The sequence below is a fragment of the Patiria miniata genome, unplaced genomic scaffold, assembly GCF_015706575.1.
Source record: "Patiria miniata isolate m_02_andy unplaced genomic scaffold, ASM1570657v1 HiC_scaffold_7, whole genome shotgun sequence".
Lineage (NCBI taxonomy): Eukaryota > Metazoa > Echinodermata > Asteroidea > Valvatida > Asterinidae > Patiria > Patiria miniata.
Genome location: NW_024037074.1, coordinates 29,706,198 through 29,722,513, shown reverse-complemented (window position 1 = coordinate 29,722,513; position 16,316 = coordinate 29,706,198). Strand labels below are relative to the sequence as shown.

Here is a 16,316-nt window from a genome sequence, read left to right as displayed (position 1 = left end):
GTTGAAGACTCTTTTATTAATTATCTGTTAATTAATTAATGAAAATATTTTGTAACAACTCATCCTAGGTACCGAGTATATTGCTATGTGGGGCAAGTACATGTAGGTTCTATACATTTTACTAAGAGTGCGTTCGATTACTTCCCCCGCGCTTACTCGTGCAAGCGCGACAGCGTTCGATTTACCTCTCACGTGACTTCTCGCCCTTACTCGAAGCTGGCCCAAGTAACCGACTCGCCGAGCCGCTTACTTGGGTAAGTATCCCATAAGTACATGCAATAAACATGGCTGCCAACGTGACGTCGGGCGGGCGCCTCAAGCCGTGTGCTTCCAGAGCTACAGCTACATCCGGCCAGTGCCCGCCCTCTTACAACAAACCAAAACGGCAAGACGGGTACGGAGCCGGAATCCAGCCAGTGCCGGCCCTCTTACTACAAACCAAAACGGCAAGACAGTATGACGGCCCTCTTTATACGACAAAGCATTTAGGGCAAGACGGTACAGAACCTCAATCCGCCAAGTGCCGGCCCTCTTACTACAAATCAAAACGGCAAGACGGTACAGAGGCTGAATCCGGCCAGTGCCGGCCCTCTTAATACAACCCTGACGACAAGAAGGTACAGAACCTGAATCGGGTCGTTGCCGGCCCTCTTACGACAAACCATAAGGGCAAGACGATACAGAGTCTGAATCGGGCCAGTGCCTGCCCTCTACAACAAATATATAACGGCTAGACGGCACGCGGCCTGAATCGGGCCAGTGCCGGTGTAGCGTGAATATCCGACTCCATGAAAATGTGGACTCACTGGTAGTATGCGCACGTGTGAGTACGATACCGTGCTATTTTTAGGATCGTTTCGGGAGAGTGACCTGTCACGTGCGAGGGATCAACCGATAATAGGGAAATGAAATAGGGGTCCGATTTTCATGTGACACCGGCCCTCTCACGCCAAACCGTAACGGCAAGACGATACAGAGTCTGAATCGGGCCCGTGCCTGCCCTCTACAACAAACCATAACCGCTGGACGGCACACGGCCTGAATTAGACTAGTGCCGGCCCTCTTTACGACAAACCATAACGGCAAGACGGTACAGCACCTGAATTTAAAGGGTTAAATGCATTAGAATGCATTAGAAGGGTTCTACCGAATTAATACAGATTTGATCACATGAAAATTGACATGTGGGTCATTTTATAAATTTTGGGTCTTGATTCAGGCTGTGCCATACTACCGTTATCGTTTGCCTTTTTAAAGGACCAGCACTTGCCCGATTCAGGCCATGTACCATCTCGTCGTTATGGTTTGTCGAAGAGGTCCGGCACTGGCCCGATTCAGGCTGTGTGCCGTCTTGGCGTTATGGTTTGCAGTAAAAGGGCCAGCACTATAGCCCGATTTAGGCCGTGTTCCGTCTTGCCGTTACAATATGCCTTAATAGCGCCAACCAAGGCCCAGTTCAGGCGCTGTACATGTATTGGGTTACCGTTACGGTTTGCTGTAATAGCGCCAGCACTGGACTCGAATTATTTTTTCCCTAACAACATCCGCATTACAGGTTGTTGAGCGCCCTCTACGATACTTTTTTTAAGGGAAATAATGTCAGAATTTAAACACGGTTTTTTTTTCTAAATTTATATTTTTTCTCATGTTTTTAAGACAACAGAGAAGTAAAGTTCCAAATCGTCATAGCGTACACCACATGCGGACGTGGTTTAGGGGAAAATAAATCGCGCACTGGACCAATTCTGGCTCTATACCGTCAACACCGAACCCGCTTCTGGTTTTGTACCGTTAAAACTGTACGGCACTGCCCATAACAAGCCCAGCACCGTCATGTTTGCTGAGTATAGTAGCCTCACTGTAGATTCGATGGTTTCTGGAAGCTGATAGAAAAAATACATTCCCTAAAGGACTCGGATAAGCCATCAACATCTGCCTGTTTCTATACGTATGTAGAGGCGAGATGTCAAAGTCGTTTTTCTTTTAATTGTAGGTTTTTTCCTTATTCAATGTGTTTTCTTATACTTTGTAATTGCTCGCACCTTTGATTGAAAAAAAGAAGTTTGTTGACGTTTGTTGCAGTTCCTGTAAACTTGGAATTCCGTACTTTCGTTATAGCGCCCTCTGTTGAGATGGCATATTAATGAGGTCATAGGTAAAATTATTCATGATTCCGATGATTCGTTAATAATAATTGAGGCGTACCGATTTCATCCCTCAATTAATGTGACTTTAGCAAGGTTCCTAGATCTCAAATGGTGTAGACACCAGTTCCAACACAATCGGTAAGCCACATTGGTTTATTTAAGGTTAAAATTTATTGTAATCAGAATGATTTTATAAGTTTATTTACAACTTTCTCGGTAAAGTTTTCATGTGTTTCGGTCACTAACATGTCAAGTGCAGGCTCAATAGATTAATCAATAGGTCAAGGATTTATTATGTTTTCCAATTGTTACTGAAGTTAAATATCATAATGTTTGTAATTACAGTGAACCACCACCACCACTTGTCTCTTCACCACCAATTAATGACCTAAGTAGACATGTTACGATTGAGGGTGAGTTCAGAGAGAGAGGAACCAAATTAAGCACCTGTGTAGCAAAGGTTGTTTACAAGGCTACATAAACCTTTCGTTGTATGGGTTTGTTACGGCTTAATAAACGTGTTATTATGATTTGATCACTTATTCCAGCAAGGATCGAGACTGTTCACACGGTAAAAAAAACATCGATTTGTGAAAGTAAGCAGCGAAACGTGAGTTTGATGTCATCCCCGATCTAATTTAAGTTGAAAGACTAGTATATAGACCAAGCTAGTATATGCATAGTGTCGATCCATTCAAACTATTTTGTGACACTTTTAACACTTTCTTTTCTAATAGGCCTACATGAGTCTCGAACTATATTTGCTCGAACTATAATATTACATAAAGCTGTGATCAACGACTATACCGTGCACGAGTTGGGACAAATATAGGGCATACACCCCAGCCCCTTTTGATATACCTAAAAATACATCTCCCAAAAGAATTCATGAGATTCCGGGGCCGGGAACACAATAACCAACACAAAAGGTGGGGTGCGCTGTATATACCTTGCTTCAAAAGTCCAACAGTGTCCTTTGGGCTTTTTTTTTTTATCCCACTCACATCATGCGTTTAAACAGGAGTTAGAGAGTAAAAGCTTTGTATCGCTTCGATAGGCATGAGTGAACATGCACGGGCATTATATTGCGTGGTACGTAGTATAGCAAATGGCACAACACCTCGGCCAACCATTACTTACTTGGCACTGGGTTGGTTTCCCGCTGAAAACCTCCTCTTTGGGATCTTGGCTAGGAGGTCACGGGTGGTGTCGGCCATTGTTAAACAAGTGCGAGTGCGCAATAAAGTCCGGTCAATTTACGACAATACAGGGTGAGTCAAAAAAAGCGAATGTCGGGACTACTATTTATTGTGTGAAGTTCTGCATGTAGCACTTTCAAAATCTAGGATATGAAAGCCCAATTTATAAGCTTTCTTTTAATACAACAATCATTCAAATCACTTATGCACTTTTTAAGTTACGGAATTTTAAATACAACACCGTTTTAAAGTTCTGTCCACAGATCACAACAAGGTGTGCGTTCTTTCAGCAAAACGAAAACAATTCACACCATCCCCATGTGATTTGTTTTCGTTTTGTTGAAAGAACACTTACTTTCGTGTGATCCGTGGACAGAACTTTGAAACGGTGGTTGTATTTAAAGTTCTGTAACTTGAAAAGTACATGAGTGATTCGAATGATTCTTGTACTAAAAAAAGCTGGTGAATTGGGCTTTCATATCCTAGATTTTAAAAGTGCTACATGCAGAACTTCACTAAAACATTGGTCCCGACATTTTGGTTTCGCTTTTTTTGACTCGCCCTGTACAGGCGCGCATTGACCTAGATTGCAATAGAATTTATTTTAACACTCTCACACGAAGGACAAATCACTGGTTAACATACTAAAAATCTCATTTCATCCAGGGAGTGAAAAGGTGGTTTTACTCGCCTTCTCTTGACTGATTTTTCGTAACGCGTTAACGCGTAAACTGTCGTTTGTACGGTGACATGATTTAAGCTCAGCGCCCGTTACCCGTCAGCCTTATCTTCTCACATCACGTAGGACACGTCAGGAAGCACGACTGATTACAACAGACGGATTTTTTTTTTGTCGATATATTACTGAAGTCTTTAGGATTTTACCCTGCCGCGAAGTTGCCGCGCAAAACTATAGGGTATTATGATTTTTTAAAATAAGAATTTCGATTTTCTTTTACTACCTTAATTATTATCCACCAATTGACTAAACTTTGCCACATATTGCAGCTCAGAAAATCATTCGTGGGATTAATCCTTGCATTGGCATAGTTGTAAACGTGGACATGGGCTTCGGTCCATTTTACTTATCGGCTAGTATTTGGGGGGGGGGGAGAAATCCGAAATGCAGAATTGGTAGAGAAATCAAGGACATTGGCACAACCTTAAATTGTTAGAAATTGGTACAACCTAAAAAGCCGAAATAAAGATAAATATAATTGGATTCAACTAGGTACATCGAGCAGTGAAACTCAGGACCTGTCTAAAAAAGGAATTTAACAGACAAACAAGGCCAATTTAAAAAAAATCATTGAGTTCCATTTGTTCAATAGTGATGTAATTACAAAACAATCACACACAAAAGTTAATTTAGACAAGACTTTGGACGTTTTGCTGCTAACCTGCATTACGAGTTCCAGTCGCTGTTCCACATTGAAACCCCCCCCCCTTTCAGTCTCAGGTAAGGTTTAATACGGATTTGAATAGATATGTACTTGCAACCTCTTTAATTGTAACCATTTCCTTTTTACTAAGCAAACAGTTAACAATAAAAGGAATGACCTTTAAAGTTTGCTCTTGGGAAAAGAAAAAGAAATCAGAGAAATTAAAAAACAGCGAAAAAGAACAAGAACAAGAACAAACTTTCCAAGTTTGTTCCAAAGGAAAGACAATATTTTTTTTAAAGAAATACAAAAAAATGTTGCAACCGCTTGTTCCCCAGTTACTGCGACAAAATTAAGAGAAAAGGAACAAATCTGCAAACTTTTCTCCTCGTGGAAAAAACACTTTCAGAGAAATAAAAATTAAAACGTTGCAACATAAAGTTGTTCCTCAGTTTGTTTGTCTGTTTGGTTTGGTGGGGGGGGGGTCGAGGGGGATCCTCAACGTTTGCCCCGAAGGGAAAAAGCTTCATAGAAATTCTAAAAAACGGTGCAATTTTATAACTTTTACAGTTTTTTACATTAAAAAAGGGAAGAAATCTTTAAAGTGTGCTCCTCAGAAAACAAATCCTTTCAGAGAAACTGTGGCAACCTATTTAACTTGTATTCCAGTTTTTCTGCGAAAAAAAAGAAAGAAATACAAAACAAATCCTCAAAATTTACTCTTCCGGAAAAATATAAAAATAAACGTAAATTGACCGGACTAATTAGCTCTGGCCGTGTTGCAAGAAGTCTTGCATGACAGTCGTGCATGAAATCGATCAAGATGATCCATGCCAGAGCTTAAAAATGTGACGCCGAACAATGCGTGCCGGTGGCACATGTGGGACGCCATACTTTGGGTCAATTTTCGGAACAGACATACAGACGGACAGACAGACAGACCGACCACCAAGTGACATGTAGTAGCTCCTTGCAGAGCTTTAAAATCCTGTATCCGCCTGTACTAATACATTTCTACTTCATATAGGACAAAATCAGTCGAGCCATGGCTAGCTCAGCTGGTGGATCTGATGGAGGCCGTGCTGGGTGGTTTGCTGTGCTGGCTATGTGGACCCGAGTTTTCATCTGGTCGGCAGTCCTTAAGGCGAGCCATCAGATAACAGACCGTTCGGGTACCGGGTCCGGTATGCTAATTTCTTTCACCCCAATCGGTATGAAGCCAGAAGCCACCCGGTCACTGAAGCGTGACGCCCCAATCGGCCCAAACTGGTGACTCAGGGTTTCACAATAGGCAACATAAATTGAAGTCTGGCCATTGTTGGAGGATTATTCGGCCCGCTAGGATTACCAGCGGCAACTTCTATGAAGCTCATCACAGTCATTGTTGCCTACTGGAGGATTAGCGCGTCGCAAATTGGTTCCTTTGTGATGAGCCAGAGCCATGGTGCAGAAGCCTGGTGGAGTTAATCCAGGCCGATCGGTTCCACGCAAGGTCCCAATCCCTTCAACATACTGGGCGGGCTCAACCCCGAACGGTCCGGGGAGGGATTCTAATTTGAGGGCTCGCCTAAACAAAACATTTTCGGTGCGCAAGTTTTCTATTTTGTTATCTAAATATCAGAACATTTGCTTTATTAAAATCAGCTCATAACTTATTTTATTTTTTATTATACTATTTTTATTGGATATTGATGTTTGACTTTTGCACTTTAAAAATATACTTATTTGTTTGGAATTGTATTTCTATTAAAAAACAGCTCAGCCTAATCGCTTATATTTATTATAATTTTAATTGTTGGTATTACTGTCTCACTTAAAAAAAAATATGGAGCAGTCAATCCATAAATGTTAAAAATACTAGCCCTCTTTTTGTGTGCAGAACTTACCTATGGGGTTTGAAGGTATAGGTAATACTCTCCACAATGATCTTTATCCCATCTCATTTGAACAATCCAGTTCAGAGATGCAGCTTATTAAATGAAAGGAATTGAATTGCAAGTTGTGCGACTTTTCAGATTATCTGGTGTCTAATGACGGGAATTCACATACCAAGAAGGTGTGTTGTTTCACTTCAAAAAAAGGTGTGACTGGATTACATAGACACTAGAAACAAAATGCAAGCTAATACATGCCAATTCAACCAAACATTGATTGGTAATTCACGATTAAATCTAAATTCAAGTGTTATGCAGTATATCAATTCTTCTGCTACCACAGATGGCTGGAAATCTGCGGCCCAGGTTTCAGTGGATAAAGGGGTTCTTTGAATGAAACTTTAAATATTGCAGAGACCCTCCGGTAGTTTACATTGCAATTTCCTCATTCCAGAGTACCAAGCAGAACAACGAGTAGGAGTTATGTCGATAAATACTCAGGGATATGGTACAAGTCTCAATATAGAAGCCATGGAAACAGCGGCAGACGAAGAAGAGCAAGGACACAAGTTTGGTTTGTTGCGTCGAGCCCTTCAACTTGAAGCTGCTCCAGTGGTGAGTGCGAGGCGTAAATACGCTGCCTATCATCAGCCCAGTAACCTTTACCGGATCACAAGACTGGAATTGCACCCCTACGTCATGCAGAGGAGGAGTGCGATCGACGAAGAAGAATCTTGTAATAAACCCACGGGGCCTAACTTATCGCACAGACAGATTCCTTCTGGACATCATCATTAGGAATGAATCTGTATTCCAATGGATGGAAACGTAAACACACACACAGTGTCAGGAGATATGTTCCAAGAAACAACCCTCCAAGGGACTTCATATTATGACATTCCCCACAACCAAAGGAAACACTTGTTGTTTGGGCAGGTATCCTGGGCAATGGATCCATCATCGGCTCAATTTTCATTTATATTAACATGAACACTGGCGAGAACCTGGAGCTCATCAATGTAAATGACGCAATCGTTCCAAGATTTACGAGCTTTGCATACCTAATTTTTTTAAACAAAAGGTCTAAATCACAGAACAAAAATCTTGTTTTGGTTAAAGAAACTCTATCATCACATGGTGCTTAAAATATATATATATATATACAGTTTCCTCAGAAACAAAAATGTTGTTTGTCTACTACATTTTGTTAAGACACGCTGTACTATGACTTGTAAAAGAAAATCAGCTCAATTACTTATATTCATTATTATTCTATTATTTTCGTCATTGACTATTAACATATGATTTTCTTCACCTATCACATTCACATTATTTTTTTTTTTCCCACATGATAATCTATTCACTGACCGGATTTCGAATAAGACAGCCATAAACATGTTTATTGTTTTGTTTTTGTTTGCATTACATTCTTATTTCAAGCATTAACACTATATAAGTACGCGTATGTACATGCAATCTACAACAGTGCCCTCAATAGTCAGGTAGCGTCCATCCCCACCAAACACTCTCCCAACCCCCAGGTTTTCTCATTTTGCAAGTTGGCGGTTCCCCAAATAATAACAAGGAAGTTGCTCTGCTGGTCAAAATTAATAGCCTAACTGTAGCCTTTTCACAAGGTCAACCTGACTCGCGCCGGTATTTGACCGAGTGGCCAAACAGCCAGGCGTTTTTTAACGAAGACTATATAAACGCCGAGAGAGTGACTTTTTCAAATCCCGGCTTCATTCCATATCCATATCCAGCTCCATTGCAAAACCTCATACCCGAAACCGGAAACAGAACGTAGCCGGAATTTTGAAAACACCATTTTAGGTCTTGTGACTTCTAGCGTTTTGTAAGCCTAGGCTTCGTCTCCGGCTTGGGAACATGGCATTAGTTTTAGGCCCTAATTAGATCAGTAGCTGCGTCATTATTGTTTTCCCCACCGGGTCGGGGAGGGGGGGGGGGGCGTGTGGTCGTTCAACTACCCCACCCGACCCCCATCGTCGCAATGCTTTGCATTAGAGATTGTTATTATTTGATGATGTTGAATATACAGAATTGCACATTCTAGTGTGATTTATTTGTCCGGATACACCAAACCTACTTCAGAATGAATCGTTATGCGGAAGTCATACAATAACAAACACCGGAAATCTGGTCAAACCATACATGCCTTTTTTGTTTATATCGAGAGAGGGGGTATTTATCTTGAAATATTGTACATGCTATTGTTGAACTGTGTCATTATTTTAGCTCGTGAATGGGTGGTTTTAAGGTTCATCATCACCGGTCATACATTCTTACATTTTTGGGACTGATTATTCGAACTTAGAGAAACTAAGAGGGCCGCAGTGATACGCGGACCGGATATGATGCGTACAGTTTAACGAAGTTTAACTTTCTTCCAACTCGTATTTGTTTTTTTTTTTCTTAAAGTCTCAATTAAATAGCAAAGCCTAACTCAGGGGCACAACTACGGGGGGACACGGGGGACATGTTCTTCCCCTCCTCCTCCAGTGGAAGCCGGTGGCCGCCCCCCCCCCCCACTTTTAAATCCTTATTGGAAATGCATTGTTGTAATAACACCTTTTATTTGAAATTATTAAATGACCATATAAAGAACAAAAACACCCCGGGTTCTGAACACCCCCCCCCCCCCCCTCGCGAAGTTAAACCCTAGTATCGCCGCTGGCTTGACTAAGATTTAATTGCACATACAATCCCGAATAACGTATCCTCACAATTTAATAGACTGAAGTGCAAACTGCTCATTGAATGAATCACGGCCGATGAACGTCACTTCGCTATCCACCAATTGAAGTTTGTCACCCAACAAGTCGGTGACCACAAGTGAGTAGTCTGAGATTGACAGGTTGTGTGTGTCAATCGCAAAACACGTGTTTTAGATGTGTCACCGACATCCATACGGTATCCACCAATACGATGCGGCTATTTCAGTGTCGGTGATACATGTTTTTATAGTGACTATATAGCCTGGACCACATCAACTTATAACATCCGTCTCATTAATATGAAGCGAGTCAGTGGTGTGTGATTGACAGTGCGCAGGGACCAATCCCAAACCGAGCCATTTTCCTCAGTCACTGCTCAGGAAATCGATGGTAATATTTAAGGCACGAGCATCCGCTTTTCCCCTCACAGGCGACCGTAGCTCCTCCTCAGCCTCTAAAGACAAGCCGAGAGCGACCTAACTGTGAGAACAACATGAACGAGATTTGCTAGGTGAGTTTTACAAACAATTGTTTTACTTTGATAGTGCTCCCTGGAATTCATTTGTAGAATTCAGTGTATGCAGTTGATGTTTGTACATATTTTTTTATGCGGGCCTTCTGCTGAACTGACCCCCTAAAAAAATGAAGCGCAAGCTCTCGCATGAATTCAGTCATGTTTACATGTAGGGTTCCACTCAGCATGCCACTGAGATTCTGTTGTTGTTGTTTTTTTTACGAACAACGATAGTGGTACTTTGATTAACATTTGGAATGTTGAGTGGTTGTACAGATGTTCACAATTCCTTAAGATTTTAATGCACATTCGGTTGACAGACAGATGGTGGCTGACGCTAATAGTCAAACCAGTACCCTGAGTTCTCACACCAAAATATTCATATTTTTAAATGCTTCCTCGGTATGAGATCGACTTCCTTAACAATGTAGAAAATGTAAGCTCAATCTCATTGTGATTCATACAACTACAAATTCAAGCAATTTTTTAGAGGAATATAGGATCATTTTCCTTCAGCACTATTTTGTTAGATGCAGCCAAATTACATAGAATCTGAAGTAGGGCGTATAAGAACTAACCTGTTGAAGTTTTAGCCCAGTGGATTATATATGTTGAAAAAGAATGTATGTACAATGTATTGGTCTGAAATTCAGTCTGGGACAAGGATTCTGTTGCAAACATACGTAAAACAGTGTGCCCGCGGGGACATTATTTTACGAACCCATTCCATGTTAAGGTTTTTTATACAATTTTCACAGGGTACTTGATTCCAGTCCTATCTTCATTTTGAGCATTGAGATTCCGTCATAGACCTTTATCATGCTGCCACCATTTAAGTCATGTTCCATGTATCCAATAACAGTACTGAATGATAATAATTGTGTGCAAAAAGGAACCAGACGATTTTTCCTCCTTGTTTTTTTCCTAATGATAAAACAAGATTAGAATCCTATTTGTGAAAAATATTTTTTTTGTAAACTTTTGCGTGAATCCACTCAGGCTGTTGTGTTACAACTGATAATGTAGTAACCAACGGATAACGTATCATCAACCGATAATGTATCACAAATTGACCGATATTGTATCACTAACCGATAATGTAGCAAAAATTGACTGATGGTGTAGTAAAATTTGTATCCGATAATGTATCACGTGTCGACGGATAATATAACTACAAAATAACTGTAGCCGATAATGTATCACCACGGAACCGATACTGTATCAACCGATAATGCATCCAAAATCAACCGGTAATGTATCAGTATATTTGGAAAAGGTGGAAATATTGCAAATTAATTGAAGTCTAATAAGTGCCTTTACTATAATAAGTCCCCACTCGGGAAAGTTTATCATTAAGATTTTTTTTTCGGTTGAATTTGGGAGGGAGTTTGTCTGGTTTGGAGACGCTCTACTTCCAAGTGGGCTTAGGCTATAGAGGCGTATCCAGCTTTTGATGTCGGGGGGGGGGGGGGGGTAACCGCACTCGCACATCCCGCGCCGAAATGTGGACATTTTCTCTGGACACTTTGGCTCCGTGCTCCAACCAAGAGGGCGCGTTTTACCACTTTGAGAGCACCGTGGACGTACGGGACCATTGAGCTCCGTATGGAGATCAATAAACGGGACAGCATGTGCGTACTGTTACTGTACTGGTTCGCGCGCAAAGTTCCACACCACTTCCAGAATGTGCCAAGGCTATTAGCCGAAGCGTCTTCGCATGATCGTTAGGCAACGTCGGCGCGCGCATAAGTTCAATTTAACTTGCGATGGTCTCCCAGATTATTCCCTCCCCAAATTTCGCTCGTACCCCCCGCCCTGCAAACAGGACGCTGTGATACCCTGATGAATTCACGCTCTGATTGGTTGGATTTTGCGTGGCCAGTGACCTGCGAGTCATCAAGGTCATGACTCTGCAAGGTTTGAAACGGCCGTTACGACTGATTCATTACTCTTTTATTCCAGTTTAGAGATGTATTCTTTCTCGTTGAAAATCGTAATAATGTACACAATTCTGTGTTGTAAATTTACAAATCCCGTCATTCGCTCAGGCTCCGTTTCGAATCACGAACGGTCGGATTGCATTATGCAATGCTCAAAATTGTGTCCACATGGTCCGCAATGAAACAGAAATCACATCCGGTATGGAATGTGCGCAACGCTATAGGAAGTTTTCGGATAGCATTTGCGCACATTGTTTAAATGTGGTCTTGAACAGCTGCAGCCAGATGCTTTATACATAGGTCATAGGCCACTTCCTTCACAAGATTTTCGGGAGCTCATCAGAGTATCCCAGCGTCCTGTTTGCTGGGCGGGGGGTACAAGCGAATCCCCCAATAACTTTGCATCATTCAAAATACGCAGTGGATGGACCGGGAACCAGTCTTGGTCCTCCCCGAACTCTCCGTTTCTGGCCGTTGAGGGGGCACTTGTGCACAGAGCCCATAGCTCCATGGTATAATCAAAAACTGAGAAGGAGGGGGGGGGGCTGGAGACCACATGACACTGGGGGCGCTGTTCATGATACAAATGTATCAGCGCAATTCAAGCTTTTTTGTACTCTTTATCCCTTTCACAGTACTATTTAATACATTTCGGCGGTTGGAAAGTTTGAAAAATACCTAAAATATACCTTTCTCTCTAAATACGAAATAATGGGGGATGATCCAATAGCACAGACCCCCTCCCCGGTCAAAAAGTGGGGCGGGATATATAGGACATAAAACAAACATTTGTGTACAACTTCTCCACATACTGATCCATTATCGGTTGATTTGTTATGCTTAATCGGTTGATACAGTATTCGTTCCGTGGTGATACATTATCGGATACAGTTATTTTGTAGTTATATTATCCGTCGACACGTGATACAAATTTTACTACACTATCAGTCAATTTTTGCTACATTATCGGTTAGTAATACAATATCGGTCAATTTGTGATACATTAACGGTTGGTGATACGTTATCCGTCGGTTACTACATTATCAGTTGTTTACTACTTTATCAGTTGTAACACATTGTATAGTTCACTGGAAATAATCAATCCAAATCACAGTTCGCCCCGACGGAGAGAGTTTTACTTCAGCTATAAAATTCAGCTATGCCTCCTTCTCTGGAGTCATCTCCAAGCGGATTTTTAGTAAATCATTTCTGTTGCTATTCTTTTTCAGCCAGCAATCTGCTCGAGTGTTGAGGATTCCGTTCGTGTTAGGATTCAAGAACGTGATTTGAAGGTCAGTGTCTGTTACTTGGCATTTACCGCAATCAAGCATCATAATAGAGCTGTGATGAGGTGGGAGACTTCATCGTTTTGTTTACGTTCATCTATAGGCCTGTTTTGTTGAATGATAACATAAAACGTCGATCGTAAATTCTAAAAAAAAAAAAAAAATCCAAACACTACATGACTGGTTGCTTTATGGGTCTTGAAAACTCACTTGATATCTCGTTGCAATAATAGCGCAGTACTGTACAGAATCACAGTCACGGTACTGTTCATTGACAAAACATGGCTATTAAGGTTTGACTGCATTCCTTTCAAATTTTCTGCTCATTTACGAATAGTTTAAAATTTAGTATGGTTCCTGGTGATTCAAATTTGCATCATTCTTTCACATGTAATAAAACATTGTTTCGGGATAAGCTCTACCCTGTATATTCCGACCCGTAAAATCAAGCATCACTGTATATTCTACCTCGTTTCTTTTTCTCTGTTGATTCAAACCCTCCCTTTTCAAACACAAACATGTGTTGCGATGAACATGTAAACATGTTTTCAGCAATCACTCTAAACAATTCAGGATGAAAAGTTGGTGACAGAAGAACAGATGTTGGAAATACGGACTACTCAAACATGGCTGGCTTGTTGGTGTTATGAATGAGTCGGATCGCAACCTTTTGCACTTTTGAACTTTGTCAGTTTGCTAGTTCACAGTGTGCAATTCCGGTTTATTATCAGGCTACTTTTAAGCAATGTTTGACAAGAGTCACTGGTTAGGAAAGATTACATGTAGAGGGCGCAAAATTGAACAAATTGGATCATGATGACGATGATGCACAACGATTTCTTCCAGTTCAAATTGCTTTATCTATCTGGAATCATATGTAGAAATCATAAATAGATATGATGTTTGTACTTTGTAGAAATTAATTGGCCCTTCTGCTCCGCTGTCCGCTTGAAACGTTTCAAGCACAAGCTCTCGTGGGGCTCAATATCTGGGATGAATTAATTTTTGTATGTAAGTTTTCACCCAGCATGCCCCCTAGATTCGAAACAACCATGGCTTGATATTTTGAAATGTATGTTTTCTTTTACAGTTGGAACAGATATTTACAAATTCAACACATTCTCCAAGACTCGATCTGTTATGAAACAGATGGCAGCTGCTGCTAATAGCAAAACTGATCAGCGCTGATTTCCGATTTCACTTTTGGATGAGACATTAAACAAAATAAACCACCTGCATTTGGGAAAATGAATTTCGTTCAGTGAGAACGTCGAATTGAAGCTTTTCAAATTAGATTAGTTTTGACTTAGCATACAAAATGTTAACATCCATAATTATTCATTTCTTTTTCAAACGAGGGCAACTTTTCATAAGTCTTACTTAGGCCTAGATGTGATTCCCCAGTTTGTCTGCATGATATCAATATTTTTTCTCTCATAGATCATTTTCCCGGCATTTAATTTGTTCTCATGTTTACGTATTTCATTGTTATTTTTCTTTACAGATGAAGATCTGCGTGGCCACCATTCTGTCAATCGCCCTCCTTCTGGGTAACTCAGTCAAGCTACGAGCTTCTGTTACTGGGCCGGTTCCCTCGGACGGTGATGGTTCTGCATCTCAGGTGGGTCAGCAATGCTGCCAGGGACCTGCTGCAATACCCGGCATACCAGGTCTGCCTGGGCCAGTAGGACCGATGGGGCCGTACGGTCAGCCGGGGTCAAAGGGCGATGCAGGTCAGCAGGGTCACGAAGGTGAGATTGGGCCTATTGGACCTATGGGTGAGCGGGGAACACCTGGGAACCCTGGGGACGACGGGATAGGGTCGCCCGGCAAGGTAGGTCCGAGGGGTACACCAGGGTTAGTTGGAGCAACCGGTCATACTGGCGTCAAAGGTCAAAAGGGTGAGCCAGGGGAGACACCAGACGACTCCAACCAGCGGGTAGCATTCACCGTGACGAGGACGAGTGCTTCAGATGTGTCTACGAACAGTAACACCCGTTTGCCCTTCCAGCAGACCGCGACGCTACTGCCGGGTACCAGCTTCGATCTCGAGACTGGCACATTCACGTGTAGTGTGTCGGGCACCTACGTGTTCATGTTTTCTATGAGCAAATATCCTTCCAGCAGCTCACTGTACGTCCTGCTCCGGAAGAACGACGACCCGGTTATCACTGGCTTAAGCAGAGCAAGTCACTGGCAGCCGATGTCTGGGAGCGCGGTGCTGGTTCTGCAGCAAGGAGACACGGTGTATCTTACCATGAGTGGTAGGGTGGGTGGTTATTCCAATCACGACACCTCATTTAGCGGCTTCCTCCTTTACCCCGAATAAATAAAATATCACTACACATAAATACATAAGAGCATCGTGTTGCTGAATACCTAGAATTCCATTTTGCGGAAAAAATAACCATTGTTGTTGAACTGTCATTATTTGTTTTGCGTTACCCACACGCACATCTTGTATACAATAGATATATTATTGATAGACATTAAAAATAATAATTACACTTGTTGACAACGGTTTTGTATACATTGTGGAATAAAAAAAATTCTGATGAAAATATCTTGAATATTTCATTTATACTATCTTAGTACAATTATGAACATGACTGTCAAACGGACATTGATACTGGCGGTTAATACAGATAATTTCAATCGATTTTCTCGTCCTTTTGTCCATGAAGATATTTCTTTGCAAATTTGCTTCTTAACTGTACACGATATTACGTGAAACTTAGAACAAACCTCAAACCTGATCCCAGGCGTGTAATATTACTCTGACGTCATGATGTCGTCATTGGCTATCAAATTACAAGCAAGTTTGGTTCAAAATACATGTATTACTACTTCCTATCATTTTATAACTCGTGAACAAAATGAACAGCACTTTGTGATCATATTTGATTCACATTTTGATTACCAAATGCAAAGTCGGGGGAACTAGAAGGTAAAGTCATCTGAATATAAAATGCATAGAGAAGCCTACAAAAAACCGACTAAATTCTACGTAACGGATCAATGGAGAAGGATGAATCCTGGTACAAATTTGAACCTTAGTCAACTGTGTAAAAGATGTGGACCTTTTTGTGACGTCATAATGATGTCAATCACTCACTCACTCACTTGTCCTTATAGACAGCATAGGTCCGTCGCGCCGATCTCCTGTGCCCGCGTCCTACAGCCTCATTCCACATGCAGTCAGGCTGGCTAGGCCGTCCGAGTTGCTCCAACCAAGATGA

General features: G+C 41.4%; 1 protein-coding gene across 1 annotated transcript; it reads left to right on the top strand.

The window, feature by feature from the left end:
• The first annotated feature begins 14,851 nt into the window (after nt 1–14,851).
• Nucleotides 14,852–16,316, top strand: LOC119745108 (caprin-2-like). The gene is made up of 3 exons (XM_038221330.1): nt 14,852–14,911; nt 15,089–15,341; nt 16,213–16,316. Exons 1-3 carry the CDS (start codon nt 14,852–14,854, stop codon nt 16,314–16,316), a joined length of 417 nt encoding a protein of 138 aa, XP_038077258.1.

Coding starts and splice junctions, on each gene's coding strand:
- LOC119745108 (XM_038221330.1), top strand. CDS start 14,852: ATGGGTGAGCGGGGAACACCTGGGAACCCTGGGGACGACGGGATAGGG. Junction 14,912..15,088: donor GGATAGGGTCGCCCGGCAAG/GTAGGTCCGAGG, acceptor TTGCCCTTCCAG/CAGACCGCGACGCTACTGCC. Junction 15,342..16,212: donor GGTGTATCTTACCATGAGTG/GTAGGGTGGGTG, acceptor TTGTCCTTATAG/ACAGCATAGGTCCGTCGCGC.